At 46.2% G+C, this 14,770-nt stretch overlaps 1 protein-coding gene across 1 annotated transcript in view; it reads left to right on the top strand.

Annotated features, from left to right (window-relative positions):
- Window positions 1-4,616, top strand: part of LOC138510680 (vomeronasal type-2 receptor 26-like) — a 75,595-nt gene extending 70,979 nt beyond the window's left edge. Inside the window, exon 5 of the mRNA XM_069626458.1 lies at window positions 4,264-4,616. Within this exon, the coding sequence (XP_069482559.1) occupies window positions 4,264-4,616 (353 nt within the window). The remainder of the gene's footprint in view (window positions 1-4,263) is intronic.
- Window positions 4,617-14,770: the final 10,154 nt, after the last annotated feature.

Genomic DNA, 14,770 nt, shown 5'->3' with positions numbered 1-14,770 from the left:
AGGATTATGGTAACTCCTTTGGGCTCAGAGCAGGCATCGCCCCATGCGCATGGCGGAGCAGTGCACTGAGTCCTCCTCAAGATGCACATGGGCTCCTGAGTTTTAGGAAAGATTTCTAATTGTAGGTAATTTTCCTTCCATGTGGCAACCCATAAACTTTTTGCTGTTGTTTTACACCCTGAACTAGACTTTGCCAGAGAAGCACGGCCTCCTGCTGCACTCCTCTGGGCTTTCGCTCCATTCTTACGGGGATACTGACATGTCCTTAAAACAGTCAGTACCGGGAGACGTTGTTTTCCGTAGTTCTTTCACTCATGTTGCAGCTTTCGAGCAACATGGCACAAGAGAGCACTGTAAGCTAAATTACTGCTCTCTTGGGTCTCTAGTCATTTTTGGGCCCTAGATACTCTCATGGATTGTTAACGAACGGTGCAAGTGAATCACGGACGGGACTGGTGGCAGCGATCGTTTCTTTGTATTTTGAGCTCCATTTGGCTGTTCAAGCGCGTGTCTCGCGCTTAGCCCGAAAGGGTGGCCTGGCTTCCAAGATGGCCAGACCACGAGGCTCTTTGTCCTGTCCGCTGACTGTCTTGCCCCCTTCACCTTCCCCAGGTCGAGCCGACCCGGGGCCTTCCTTATTTGGGCATGTACTTTCCCGCGAAACACAGATTCTTTCGCGGGCTTCTACAGGTCTGGTGTGAGCCTCCAGGATGTGGGCTGGGATGTCTGGTCCCAATACACATCCTGGGAGCCAGAGAGTCTAGTGTGTCTTGAATGCCTGGGACCACCGTGGTCCGTGATAGATCCACGTATGGTGTGAGTGTTTTGTGAGCAGATCTCCCATTGGGTCCTCTCCGTTTTGGCGCGAAGGAAACTCTGGATAAGAGGAGGCTGGAAACACCATTACCATGTCGATCTCCTGAGTTCTCACGAACAAAGGAATACAGGAGCCAAGTATCCTGCAACTAAGAAGCTGGACTGAGGAATCGCTGGTGACCCGCTGAAGGACTGCTCCTCTGCACTGCTGTCACTTGTGAAACCCTTTCTACCTCTGATCGAACGAGAAGGCCTGTACTGGTACTTTGACCCATTGGAATAGTGGGAACAACTATTCTCGGCATCTTCACCATCTCCCGCATGTAAGCCTTCGGTAGTGTCTCTGGGCCATCCAGTTGACTGACCAGCCTACCCAGGAGCCTTGCTCTGTAACCGCCGTCAGGTTGCTGCTGTATTACGAGTCCTTGACACTCTCACACGATTCGTACACTTGGCGTTCCCAGGTCTGAAGTGAGTAGTGTACATTGGGCTGAAATACACACAGCCGCTCCGTTGCCCTGCTGTGGTAACAATCTGTGTGGGTTCATTGCGTTTGGGACATCCTCAACTCCAACTTCTGCTGCCGTGGAATCTACACAATGACGAGATGTCCCCTGCTCGCATATGAACCTGCCAGCACTGAAACAAACGCGGAGAAGCCTGGGTCTGCCTGCATCGAGGACCGGTGAGTAGCAACGCTAGGAACAGGTCGCCCACCTGCAGTAGCCCGTAGCTTTTCCCCGCTGTGTCAAACAGCACGCCTTCCGTACTCGCGCTCTGCTTCTGCCCACAGTGGAGGCTGCGCTTGAGTCGCGGATACTTGTTCACCTTTGTTTGTTCACCAATCTGAACTGCCGGACTTCCTCGAAGAGACTCCCTTTTGCCCTTTGGCACCAGCGTGTGCATATACTTTTGAGCACAAGGCTCCACTATTCGTAGGGCTCGGACTTCCTTCTAGTTAGGTGCCTCTGAAGGCGGACTGGGTCTACTTATTATTCGCACTGCCTGTTTTCCTCCCCATCTAGGTGGTCTGCATATTTTGTGCGTCTAACTCTGTAGACCCGTTGGTATTGTATATATATTGTATTCTGATTGTGATGTGTTGGTTTACGAGAGTGTTATTGTGATTCTTTGCTATGGTCAATATTACAAAGGCCTTGTAATAAATGTGTCTATATTTTTGATATAACACCTGTTTGGAGTAATTTGTATGTGTCCTTGCTTTGTGTGCTCATTGCAGGCTTTCAGTCACCCTCACCCCTCTTGAGACCTAGTCTTGACCGCCGCGATCGCTACCTTGGTTGGTCTGGCTTGTCTAGAGGTTACCCTGTTCCAAGAAACTAGGCTGGCCTTCTGAACCTCTGCACCTCCGGGACAGAGTTCAGAAATCCGTCTTAACACTGAGCACCCGCCTCCCTCCGTCCTGGACTTTCTGCTCTGTGTAGCGGTGTCCCTCAAACAAGAATCTTCCTCAGTGTGCTGGCACTGACTCTGTTTGCAACTACTGTCCCAGCACCAGGTCGTGCCTCTGAGAAGACTGGCACAAGTGAAAAGGAGGCACATTGGCCATGAAAGGTATTTCAGTCCACTAGATGCCCGGTCCTCACTGTACAAGCTTGGATCAGGAGCACAGGGCTGGCAGTTCTTTGGTGGTTGGTGGTTTGTAGTGTAGTGATCGTGGCTAGGATCGTGGCCAGGTCACCCTCTTGGGGGCTATCCCATTGTAGCTAGACCATCTTCTACTGTGAGACGGGTGCTTAAGAAGACCTTTCCCTATTATTGTGTAGGACCTTCTTCTGGCCATGACTCCTGGCTCTGAACCCAGCCACGGAGTAAAGGACGGTGCACTTTTGGTGTCTGTGCTGTTTTGCTGGTGTGGCTCTGGTGTGGTGACTGTTGGAGCCTGATTTTCTGCACCCCACAATGTGTAAGTATCATAACATGCATCACGCGTCCGAGCGCATTTGTTTTGCTATTTGGATTAGGTGCCTCTAACTTTAAGGCCACCGGAGCTGCAAGCCACGCTACCTGAAACCAGGAAGGGAAAAAGCAGTTCACCGAGCCCTTGCGGCGTGAAGCCCGGCCGCGGAGCAAAGGGCGGTGCACTTCTGGTGTCTGTGCTGTTTTGCTGCTGTTTGGCTCTGGAAGCCCTGGAGGTAAAAGGGCATAGGAATACTTAGCGGAATCGTTGCAGAGTCCTCCAGCCCGCCAGCTCTCGTGTCCGGGGTGGAGAGGTAGAGGCAGATGCCTGCCCCCTACAACAACTAACTTCTGCCACCAGAAAGGACCGACATCAGAAGGTAACAGTAACAAAACTATAAAAACTATTCGATTTTCGAAAAGCGCTTTAGAATATCAGCTGTATTATTGATAGATCAAAGCTCAGCAAGGCGCAAGGAGTCGGGGTAAAAGTGTTGCAGCGGAGTACCTTAGCCCTAGTCAGCACTGGTCGGCCATCCACACCTCTTCCCCCTCGCAAAAAACTGAGCTTGACATTCGTGCACAGAACCTGTGCTAAACACGCGAGTGAATCTGCGTGTTACTCTGAAAACCCAAAGAGGTGTTATATTAGTCCCGTAAAAGGAAATACTCTCATTCTAACTTTGGTATTCCCCTCGGGAGTCTTGCGCCCCGTTTGACCAACAAAAGACCCTTTTCATAATGAGACTCCACAGCTCACGTGCTCTTGTTCATACACATATACATCAAGCAATTGGGGAAGATGACACAAGCACATCACTAAGAAAGGGGTGGAAGCGGGGCTTGGAATATACTATAACCACAAAACAAATCCAGAGCAGAATCAAAGACCATTTTTATAAAAAAAAGAAACAAAAGCCTTAATGATGCAGAGGATTAACAAGATAGAGTGTGGCAAACTCCAGAATCAATGCAAGAGGGAGCACTTTGCATACCAGAGAAAACCCTGCAGTAGAATCGAACAACCAAGGAGAGGCGAGTCAGCTCATAATACAGAACCCCACAGACAGAACCTCTGGCGGTATACAAGACACTTTACCACAGGCAAGCGAAAGTACACTTTCGGCGCTGAGCTTTGTGCTGAACTCACTGGTTTCAGTATTTGAATTACTGAAAATGGAAGTGTAAGCACAAGCCGGCTTCTTGTTAGAATTAACAAATGAGACGGCAAAAAGTGAATCCGCAATGGTGGGACTAGGTAATGTGGTGAATAGCATCCTGATTCCAACTCTCAAGGAGACTCAACTGGAAGGGGTGAAATAAGGGCTCGACATTGCCCAAATCTACCATTTACTGAAGATAGGGAAAAAGGACAATGATACTATCAACAAGCTTATAAAAGAACTCTCGGTGGGTTTACAGCCACATCCAAATCCCGGACAAATGTCGAGTGAAGAGGGCAATGGATGTAAATCCAATATTTGATGATATTTGATGATACTCTATTATCCAAATCAATATTGGAAGAATTTCGGAGATTAGCAAATGTGGTCGATGATGATGATGTGGTGATCATAGACAAACCCTCGGTGAGCGAGGAAGAAAACTATTTGGGGAATAAGAAGATACATGGACACCAGCGTCCTGCCAAAACTATAAAGGTAGAAGAAGAACAAAACGGAAAAAGGGAGCAGAAACCGGCTAAGAACACCCCTCCCACAGGCAAGAAGAGCATCAAAAAAGACAAAAAATCAGAAAAATCAATGTGCAAAGAATACAGGAGTAAACATGTTTCTGAAAAATGTGTCTTTGCCTGTGGAAAGCGAGGCTGCCGAGGTTACTCCCCCTGTCCTCGTTCCATCAGGACCTGTCCAGAGTGAGGGCAACACACAAATAAGACAGAGTGAGTCGCTTCCAAAATTATCTGGGGAAAAAAGTCGGCAAATGGGGAAAGCTGTGGGCCAAAAGGGAAACAAGATCCAAAAAACAATTATTGGCCTACAAACAGATCTACCGGAGCATTCCCCAAAGACCTTGAGCTTGTCGAGTAGGGAAAAAGGACAAGCCAGCATTAAAATAGCCCCAATATTTTTGAAAAAAGAAACAAATCATGGATCAATAAACCACTGCTGAACCCAAAATCCAAAGTGATGTTCCGAAGGTAATCAAGGACCTGGCACCAATCTTCTTAATACAGAACAGGAAACCTGCGCCCCACTTGGGCAAAAGCCCCCCCCCCAAACCAATCATGCATGAAGGAGAGGGGGCCCCTCAAGAGAAAACTTTAAGAGCTAAGGGCGCAAGTAATGGTTCGGGAAAATGTAGAGACTGGAGATCATGAGTGGCAGGAGCCCTGTGGAGGAGCAAGTAGCAATTATCACCAAAGACCTGGTTGAATTAGAGGAAATAGAAGTGGCCGACTTCTCAATTCCAAAGGTTTAGTTAAGGCTGGTTTGCAATTATAAAAATAAATCACTCTGCAGATCAGTGATACTATCCCACTTCAAAAAGGTCCCAAACCTCTATTAACTCGCGAGTGATGACATTGAATATGGGAAATTCCCGCACAAGAAAGATCAGTATTTTGTGGAAATTGGACTAAAATCGCAAAGGTCTCAGCAAGCAATACTTAACAATATGAAAGAACTAGGCCGGGCAGGCCTTAATGTGCTTAAAACCATGAAAGATGACCAACCAAGAGGCTCTCCAAACAAGAGAAGCCCTGTGGAAAGAGAAAGAAGTAAGAAAGAGGGCATTGCTGGAGATCAGATCTGGATATAAATACAAATGGAAATCTTTTGTCAAAACCTCAAGAAATTATCTCTCAAATATTTGAAAAATTAAGAGTGTAGACAAACTGTCTTTAGGCAAAGTGGCCTGTAGCTGGTGAGCTGGAATACGCGAGGCCCAGGCCTGTTTAAAAGGAAGAAATTAAAAGAAGATCTATTTTGGCCAAATGACATTTCGCTACTCGAGGACTTGGTTGGTAAACCCCATTGAGATTGAGGGCTTCTCAATTCAGAATCTTCAAGCACTTCAAAAAGCCAAGGGGAGACCGTCAGGGGGCCTCCTTTTGGCAATCAAAAACTCTATTGTTAAATCAATCATCCCATTGTGTAACAATTCAATGGGAATACAAGCTTGCAAAATTGAGTTGAAAATAGATATGCCACACCCCAAAGTGGTAATCATCAATATCCAGTGGAATACCGCCCGCTCAGAACTCCAACACTTCTTAGCGGAATTGGACTCCCTACTAACAAGGGTGAAAACTGAGTTTGGGGGAATAAATATCCTCTTAGCAGGCGATTTTAATGCAGAGTGTACCAGCTACGATAGTAGAAAGCCCTGCCAAACAGGAAGGAAACCCTTGAGGAAAGGACAAATCTGGCTGGAATTCCTGGCCTCATGGGATCTAGAGATGATGCAGGGGAATACCGCGAAAGGAGAAAATGCCCCAGTGATCTGGCGCAGGGGCAACTCAGCTTCCACTCTGGATTACATCTTTGTGTCATCAGGCTTGTCTCGTCTCCGCTCAAGTTTAGTCATAAAACATGAAGGGGGGAGCAACCATGCAAGGTTGGAACTGTCCTTTCCCGAGATGCAAAGCATCCGATGTGCCATGAATGAGCATGAAGTGGAGTGACTCAAAGGAAAGCTGAGAGTGACAAAATACAAACAAGGTGGGTAAACCTTAAATAAGAAACTAGGAGAAATACAGAATGTGACCTGGAGGGAAGAGTCTCACCCAGAAAAATGTGGAAAGTTTATCTGGTCTATACATCCCCCGAGTAAGACAGGTGCAAACCCGAAGCAAGAAAATGTTCTTATCTTCCATGAGGAGACCCAAAGGAAAAAAAGGGAACTAAGATGCACAATGCACAATTTAAAAAAAAGCACAGTGATCCTTCTATACTCTTTCATGAATTAAAAAAAGCAAAGCAGACTTTTAGGAACTGGTCAAAAAATCAGAGGTACCAACGGTTACACCAAGATGGAGAACAAATGTTACATTGACTAAGTGTGAATAACTCCAGGAACTTCTGGGTGGTGTTGGGACAATTAGAAATGGGGATCAACAGCTCCCTGTGAAACTTAGTCCCAGAAGCAAAATGGGTGGAATATCTCTCAGAAAACTTTAAACGCTCTGGGGCAACAGAAAATATCTTGGTCACAGATGCTCCCTGGCATCTCTCATTTGATGAACAAGATATTCTCAAAATAATATCCAAATCATCCACATCTAAAGCTGCAGGCCCAAATGGCCTGACCTATCAGGTTTTGAGAAACAATCCAAAACTTTGGGATAAGATATTACATTTTCTTTTTCGAGAAATCTTGAAGACCTGCATATTCCCCCCTTCGTGGAAGAACGCGCTCGTCATTCCATTCTTCAAGGGGGCGATCGGCTAAGTCCGGCAAACTATCGCCCAATCGCCCTCCTTGATATTGACAGCAAGCTCTTCATGAAGCTACTCCTGAGAGAGCTAACACACTGGGTGTAGTCAAGGCAGATTCTATCATGCCACCAAACAGGGTTTAGACAGGGACACTCCACCAGTCTCAACTGCCTAATTTTAAACTTGGTAAGTGCAAAGTCAAGGGAGAAAGCGGGTACCCCCCTTTACGGGGGTTGGGTAGATCTATCCAAAGCTTACGATCAGGTGGATAGATCCTTGCTCTGGCGAAAACTATATAGCTGGGGGATTCCAGACTCTCTGCCAGCAATGCTAATCGACCTACATAGAGACATCACCATAAGACTGCGGCTGGACGAACAAGCGCACCTGTCAGAACTAATACACGTCTTTAAAAGGGTTAGACAAGGTTGCCTGGGTGCACCATTGTTTTTCAATCTTTTCCTGTCAGATCTAAGAGCATTTCTATATTCGTCAGCGTTGGTCAGTCCAGTGATAAATGGAAGGAGGATCCACTGGCTGGCCTACGCGGACGATATAGTACTTTTGGACAGGTCTGCAGTTGGCCTTCAACGTCTCCTAAATATGTTCGGGGAGTATGCTAGCCTAAACGGGCTTTCAATCAACCCTCTATAATCCCAAATTCTAGTTTTCAAGCACCAAGAAAGAAAATTGGTTATGGAAATTGGGTCTTGGATGGGAAATCCATCACCTGTGTTGAAGAGCTAGTATATTTGGGATATACGATATTTGCCTCCCCAGCCAAAAACAAAGTTGAAATGGAAATTATGGAGAAAGCAGCAGAAATAACACCTCAAATGATAAAATTAAACGCCAAGTATTGCAGATTCTCCATTTTACCTTTAATCAGATTCTACACGGCCAAAGCAATCCGAGTTCTACTCTATGGCCTGGCAGCAAAACCATTGCTTTGGCAGACAAACTGGAACAAATTAGAGGGCCTTCTCTGGAAAAGAGCTTTGGGCCTCCCGATGTGTACTCCAATCTCGAGCCTACTATTTGAACTGGGCCTAGTATCTTTGGGGTGTCGAGCAGATTGGAAGCTCATCACAATATATCCTGAAATAATCACTGCAGAGAAAAATTCACTTTATGCGGATGTAAATGAGCATCTCAAAAACTCAAGATCTCAGATACTTCTTAGCCTGGAGCAGAAAACAAGAGAAACCCTGAACAGACTCGATCTGAATCTGGCAACCCTAGCTTCAAACCCATTGAAAGTGAAAAGATCATTAGAAACAAGCGATTGGATAGACACAATCGCTGGGGTGAGATCTCTCAATCCCCCAAACGTATTTCTTAAAGTGGAAAAGAAATAGGATGCTTACCACGATACCTACAAAAATTCCCAGATAAAACAGCGAGAAATAACTTTTTGAGACTCAGGTTAAATATTGCCCATACCGGGGAAATATTGGCAAAAGGAAATCAGGGGGACCAGGCAAAAAAACTCTGCGGACAATGTGAATTGCCCTGTAAACAATCATTAAGACACTTATTAATGGGGTGCGCAGGCACCTGGCAAGCCAGATTATTGCTATTCAGGTGATTCGTGGCTCGAGAGGAGGGCCTGATATCAGAGTTTTTTTGGGACAGAATGATAGCCGGACATGAGACCATGTTAACAGCAACACCAGTCCAAGTACTGAAAACAAGTACCATCACAATAGAGAGGGAAAATATACAAAGCACGAAAGACTGTTGTTATGTTATGGCTAGGTCACCCTGTGGTTTTATGGTCTTTTTTTCTTTTCTTTCTTTTTGAAGCTTTTCTTTTTTATTTTATATATTGTTCTGAGAGAATCTGCCGCTGCTACGTTACTGTGCATTTTTTAAAGGTTTTGTTTTTTAAAAACCAAAACAACTAAATAAAATGTTAAAAAAAGACTTCTGGCTCTGAACATTTGATGAGGGGGAAAAACAGCAAGGATGCTCTGAATGTTTCTTCAGGTACGTCCTGTGTTGATTAACGCTTGTTTCCTCCAATCACTGCTTCCTTTACGCCTGCAGCACTGTGAGCACCTACTTCCTAAAATTGAATACAATATATATCAGGCACCCTTCCAATATGGCCGCCAGGAATCAGGTACGAAGAGGGGCATAAACATAGATCACGACTTGGGTACTCAAATGAAACGTATAAGTGAGTAACACAAAGCAGGGGTAAATAGTTAAAGTATGTGATCCCTGTTGTAGACCAGAACGTCATAGATATTGGGTATATATATCTTCACAATCCACAGCTAATGCAGGACTGGCTCTGTGGAAGACCAAATAGTAGACTGTACCACTCGAATAGTGAGGGACAGATTACAGACCCCAAAGACAGCTAAGGACTCCGGGCATATGCGCACCGCCTGCTCACTCACCAACTCTCATAGGGAATAGTTTCCACTCACTCGATCACAGAGCAGTGCCAATATCATAGAACCAAAGTCGCAGGTGTTGCCAGCTCCAGGATCCACACTCGCACGATGGGCACCCCGCTCAAGCCCTGCTATGTCTGCACTGAATGGAGGATCAGTTCCACAGTAGATACGGGGACAACTTGCATCAATTCCAAGGCCAGCGCCAAGTAAATGCTGTAGCTCCTTTGATAATGAGGGACCGTATAGACCTGCAAGGTCAGCAGAAGTCTCCTGTGCTGTGTGCACCTCCTCCTCCCTCATTACCAACACCACCCCTTCACACCTGATCACCATAAAGTGCTGCTGTCTTGGGACTGCCATTGCAGGGCTCTCCGCACCAGGCCCCTCACACGTCTGTCGTAAGCCACACTCCGCTCAGCCGAGCCCCACCGTGTTATGAAGGTGAGCAGTGCTTCTCAATCTGCTGTTGCTGTCTTCGGCTTGCCCGAGGCAGTGAATCCACTCAAAACTTCACACAGTCCGGCGCTTCAAAAAAAAGATGCCTTTTGCTGCACTTTGCAGGCAGGACAGGCTAGTACACCCACACTAGGGCCTCCTCCTTCATCGTCTCGGTTTCAGAGCACAGACAGCCAATAATCAAAGTTGTGGTGGGGAGTAAATGAGAATGTCACCTGGGTCAATATGTGGGTGGAGTTAAATGGATTAAGGTCAATCAACATTAGATAATTTTAAGTGCACTTATGTGGTACGGCCAGCTATGTTAGGGATGTGACTATGATGGAAGAAGTGTTAGAGTGGAGGCAGATAATGTGAGGACAGAGGCAGGTTATAGGTCAGGGGAAAATGTTAGCTCAAAGGGAAATGAGACGTAGGTTAAGAGGATAATTAATAGGCAAGGATGTAGCGTTTCAATTTATCTTCAAACAAATCTGAGTGGACTGTTTCTTGGATGTCGTCGGCAATAGAATTCCATACAAGTGGAGCAAGAAGACAGAAACAGTGGAAGCAAGAGGAAGCATGTATGAATCAGTCTTAGAACACACTGGGGATCATCAAGGTTCACTTAATTTGCACTCTGATATGTTTAGGTTTCAAATGGAATGTGAAAAATAAAGTTGTGTGGTTGTCAATATATATGCATTTTAGGGGGGGCTTGCATGTCTTTTGCCAGAAATGGATTAGCAAATCCTGCGGTCCGTGACAGTGACCAGAAAGTTTGGCTACTTGTCGCTCTGCCACAATCATTCGCTGAGCCGCTGCGCTCTGTTGCTAGCCCCTTAAGGCTTGAAGGAGGAGCCAGCTGCGGGCCGACACACCATCAAAAGCACCCAGTTCCGCATCAGCAGAGCGGAAGTGGTGCGCAAGTGGTGTTGTCGGTGTTGCTGGAAGGGGCTGGCTGGCATCTCCGACCTAACCGGATTAAGCTTCATCAACCTGAGGATCCACTAACTGAGGAGCTGCACTTCGGGAGCAATGGGAAGCCTGATGAGTGACTCAACAGACCAGGGGGCAGAGCAGCAGACTAAAACATGGCAGCAGGTAAGGCTGCGAATCACCTCTCATCCCACTCTCCCTTCTTCCTTGTCACCAACTACGATGCAAATAAGCAAATCAACCTTGCCCCTAAGACAGTCCCGCCTGGCCTTTGTGAATAAAGAGCAAGTGGAACTAGTTAAGGTAAGGGTTAGAGAGAGACCTGCACGCTACACCTTCCCCCCCCCTGGACTCACAGGACTTTTGCCAGGAGGAAATGACACCTCCCACCTTGAACTCGGATGTCAACCTGAAAATAACACATGTGGTGGAGGGAGTGGACATTCACTCCATGCCATCACCGAAGACCTATACGAGTAATACATCTATCGAGGAGATTCACATCATTCAAACGGAGGAGATGGGCGTGACGTTAGAGGCTGCTGGTCAAACATTGGAAAGGGAAGGATTTGCGGAACCCGCCAACTCACGAGCAGAGGATGCAGAAAGCCTACAGGGTAATGGCTGCCCGACGGCCCTCGTAAATCCATCTCAGCTTCCAATTGAAAAAAACATGACTCTGGCCCCAATCTCCAAAGAGATCCCGCAGGAACCCTCCTCAAAAACAAGTGTAAAGGAACCACCAAGGGGGTGGGGGGGAATGCGGGGATAATGGACATACCATCCGGAGGCAATGACCCAAAAATTCCCGAACTTGATAAACCAACCTGGACCAACTCACATCGAAACAAATCAGGGGCGTCCGGAGCCAGAACTAAAGGGACCGACCCCGACATACCCTGTTTTGAGGATCTAAGTGAAATAGAGATAATGAGCTGGCAACAGGAAGGTACATGGATAGAAATGAGCAAGCCATCAAAGACCTCTCCCCAAATCATTGATCTAGTAAGTTACTGTACAATGGGGAAAGGTGATATGAAGGAACCTCTAAAAAGTGTGCTACCCACCAAGGATCCAGATGCCCCCCATACATGGAGCAGGGGAGGTTGGTGTCTGAACTCGGATGAAGCCTTAAGTGGGGAGAACCTTATAGGGAAGACAGACTCAGGCCAGATGAAGCTTAATAACTCAAGCCTGGCCAATAAATTGATCCAAGACATATCGAGCCTTACAGGTAAAATCGTAAGGGAAAAAAGGAGAAGTATGTCTTTCATAATGGAGAAGTTGGCTGCATTGGATGACAAAACGCTTTCGGCTACTACTGAACAGATGAACTCCAGGCCATGGGAAAAGAATACATACACACCCATTAATGATCATTCGGATGCAGTTAGCGAGAGTGCCCACGTGGCGCCTAAGGATCAACAGCATATGGGAATTGATGAGATCTCCCTGAGGAAAATAAGTGACTTTTGCAGTAAGGGAAGAATGGATGATTTTATCCACACTCAGAATGTGGTGATGGCAGTCTTGAACATTGCGATCGCACCCTTCCTTAAACTGTATGAAACCATCAATGACACTTTGCAATCAGTATATGCACTGAACCTGAAAACAAGGCAAAAACTAAATGAAATTGAAGGTTTCGCTAAAAGATTAGACCTGAGAATGGAAAAGGAATCAGATCTGGCTCAACAATGGCAAAATCGGCTAGGGGACCTAGCCCGACAAGAATCAAATGATAAACAGCTGTTGATGGAGGCCATCCTTGAACATCGTAAGTGGATCAGAAAGTACAATCTGCAAAGCGCCGCTCAGGATCTTGCAAACCACTATATACATCCGGGATCCCCGGCTAACCTGGACTCTATAGGAAAGGGGAAGAAACGATCAGAAGCAGAGCAAGCAAGGCAGCTTGTAGGGGGTCCTTTGTTCCTGGGTAAGAGACTCAGCCTTCCTGGCCCGGCCTCCATTGATGACATTTCAGAGTCGGGTGGAGCAGTACCAAGAACGAGCTACGCAAAGTTCCAAGAAACAAACCAGTCAAGTAAGAAAGTAGCGGGAAGCCAAGGGAAAGCATAACAGAAAGAACCCACAGGGTCCCTCCAGAAGAAAACAAAAAAACAAGATCACAAACGTAAGCAAAATGGTTCCAGAGCCTTCCTAAGGAACATTAAAATACCAACACCTGAGGAGCCAGAACCTCTAGCAAAGAAGCCAAGGAGAGAAATGAAACTAAATCATGCGCCAAAAGATCAGGCACCCCAGAAATCACTACCAAATGATGGAAATATAAATTGATACAGACCTGGAATCGAGTGCATGCTTGAGTGATCTGATTGAAATAATCAAAACCAATAAAGAGGAAGAACTGTGGGACAACATCAGCCCTGCAGACTGGCAAGCAATAGACAACCACTCAAATAATGATCCAGTGGTGAAAAGGCGAGTAGTAGGCGCTGAAAAAAGAAACTGGACAAAGATCCTACTAGGGGAAATAGGTTGTATAAACATCCCCAGTCCACGGGAACAAAGCGAGATGATCATAGGAAGATGACCCCCCATTGACACAGGTCAGAAAGAAGAAGCGCGACTCCTAAAGCCCACACACCTATGTCCAGAGCATCTTCAAGAGCTAACAGAGAACGAGACAGGCCTACAAAAAGCCCAGATCTATTGATGCATCTAGAAATCAGACGTAGATTAAGGCAACAAACCCAAGCAGAAACGACAAGGTCGAATGAGAAGACCAACAAAACACATCACACCAACATTAAAAACAGGCAGCTAAGGACACCTGTATGGAGAGTAGAGAGAGGGGAGAAACTGCTGGCAAAACCTATAAAATGAAACTGGAAAGATCCCGGAGAGACAGAAAGATGATTGTCTTAAACAGAAGATACCTGTCGTCTCTACTTAATAAGCTCCCAACATACCTGAAGATCTCAACTGATGATATAGTAACCGTAAAATTTTTCAAGGCATAACAACTGACCAAGTTATACTACACGTGAGATCGCAGAGATTTCAAGACCGAGCATGCCGTGCAAATGATAAGCTGGCGGACCTAGGTTCCAAGCTCACTGAGGTAAAGCCTAGCTATGGGAGGCAAAAGGTAAAAGACCTGCCTGGCCCAAAAACAGAACAATTGGAAGCTGTAAGGAACAGAGAGGAGCCCAATGGTTATAGGCACACACAAAGAGATTCTAATAAACTAAGATCCAGTGGCAACTATCGATCCAAGGAAGCCAGGAGAGATAACCTACCTTCAGAGAACTTGGGAAAAAGAATGCAGAAATTGACGGAGACCACGCAATCAAAATTAAGGTTTACGGTCGATAACTCCAATTCGAGGAAAAAAAAGGTAGGCCTGGAGGACAGAAAACAGCAACCACCTACCAGAGCTCCCCAGCCAGCTGGTACATTGACTGATGAAAAGACTCAATAGATTACTGCAGAGGGAGGGGAGAAAAGATAATTCCTGGCCTCATGGAACTCTCGCAGCTTTGGCCACCTCTACTCTGGTGAAAGTAACTTTCTGGAAAACTATGAGCTAATCTGCTTGCATGAATCCTGGATAAGAACAACCCCAATGTGTGAGGGATGCCAAGTCTTTATTAAACCTGCACAGTAAGGCCCACTGGGCAGACCCCGAGCGCGTCTTGTAACCCTGGTCAAAGATGAGCGTGACATGCAGGTAATAGAACATCAGATACCAAACCCCTACGTTCAAGTGTTAAAATTAGCTAAAAACAGCGGTCCACAGGAGAACAGACTGCTGTTAATCAACACTTACTGGAGCAGCAAGGACTGTGAAATGGAAAAATACCTAGCGGGCATTATGATGGTCAT

Source organism: Ambystoma mexicanum, chromosome 6p (assembly GCF_040938575.1).
Source record: "Ambystoma mexicanum isolate Mex_15411 chromosome 6p, UKY_AmexF1_1, whole genome shotgun sequence".
NCBI lineage: Eukaryota > Metazoa > Chordata > Amphibia > Caudata > Ambystomatidae > Ambystoma > Ambystoma mexicanum.
This window is presented reverse-complemented; position numbering and strand designations above follow the sequence as displayed.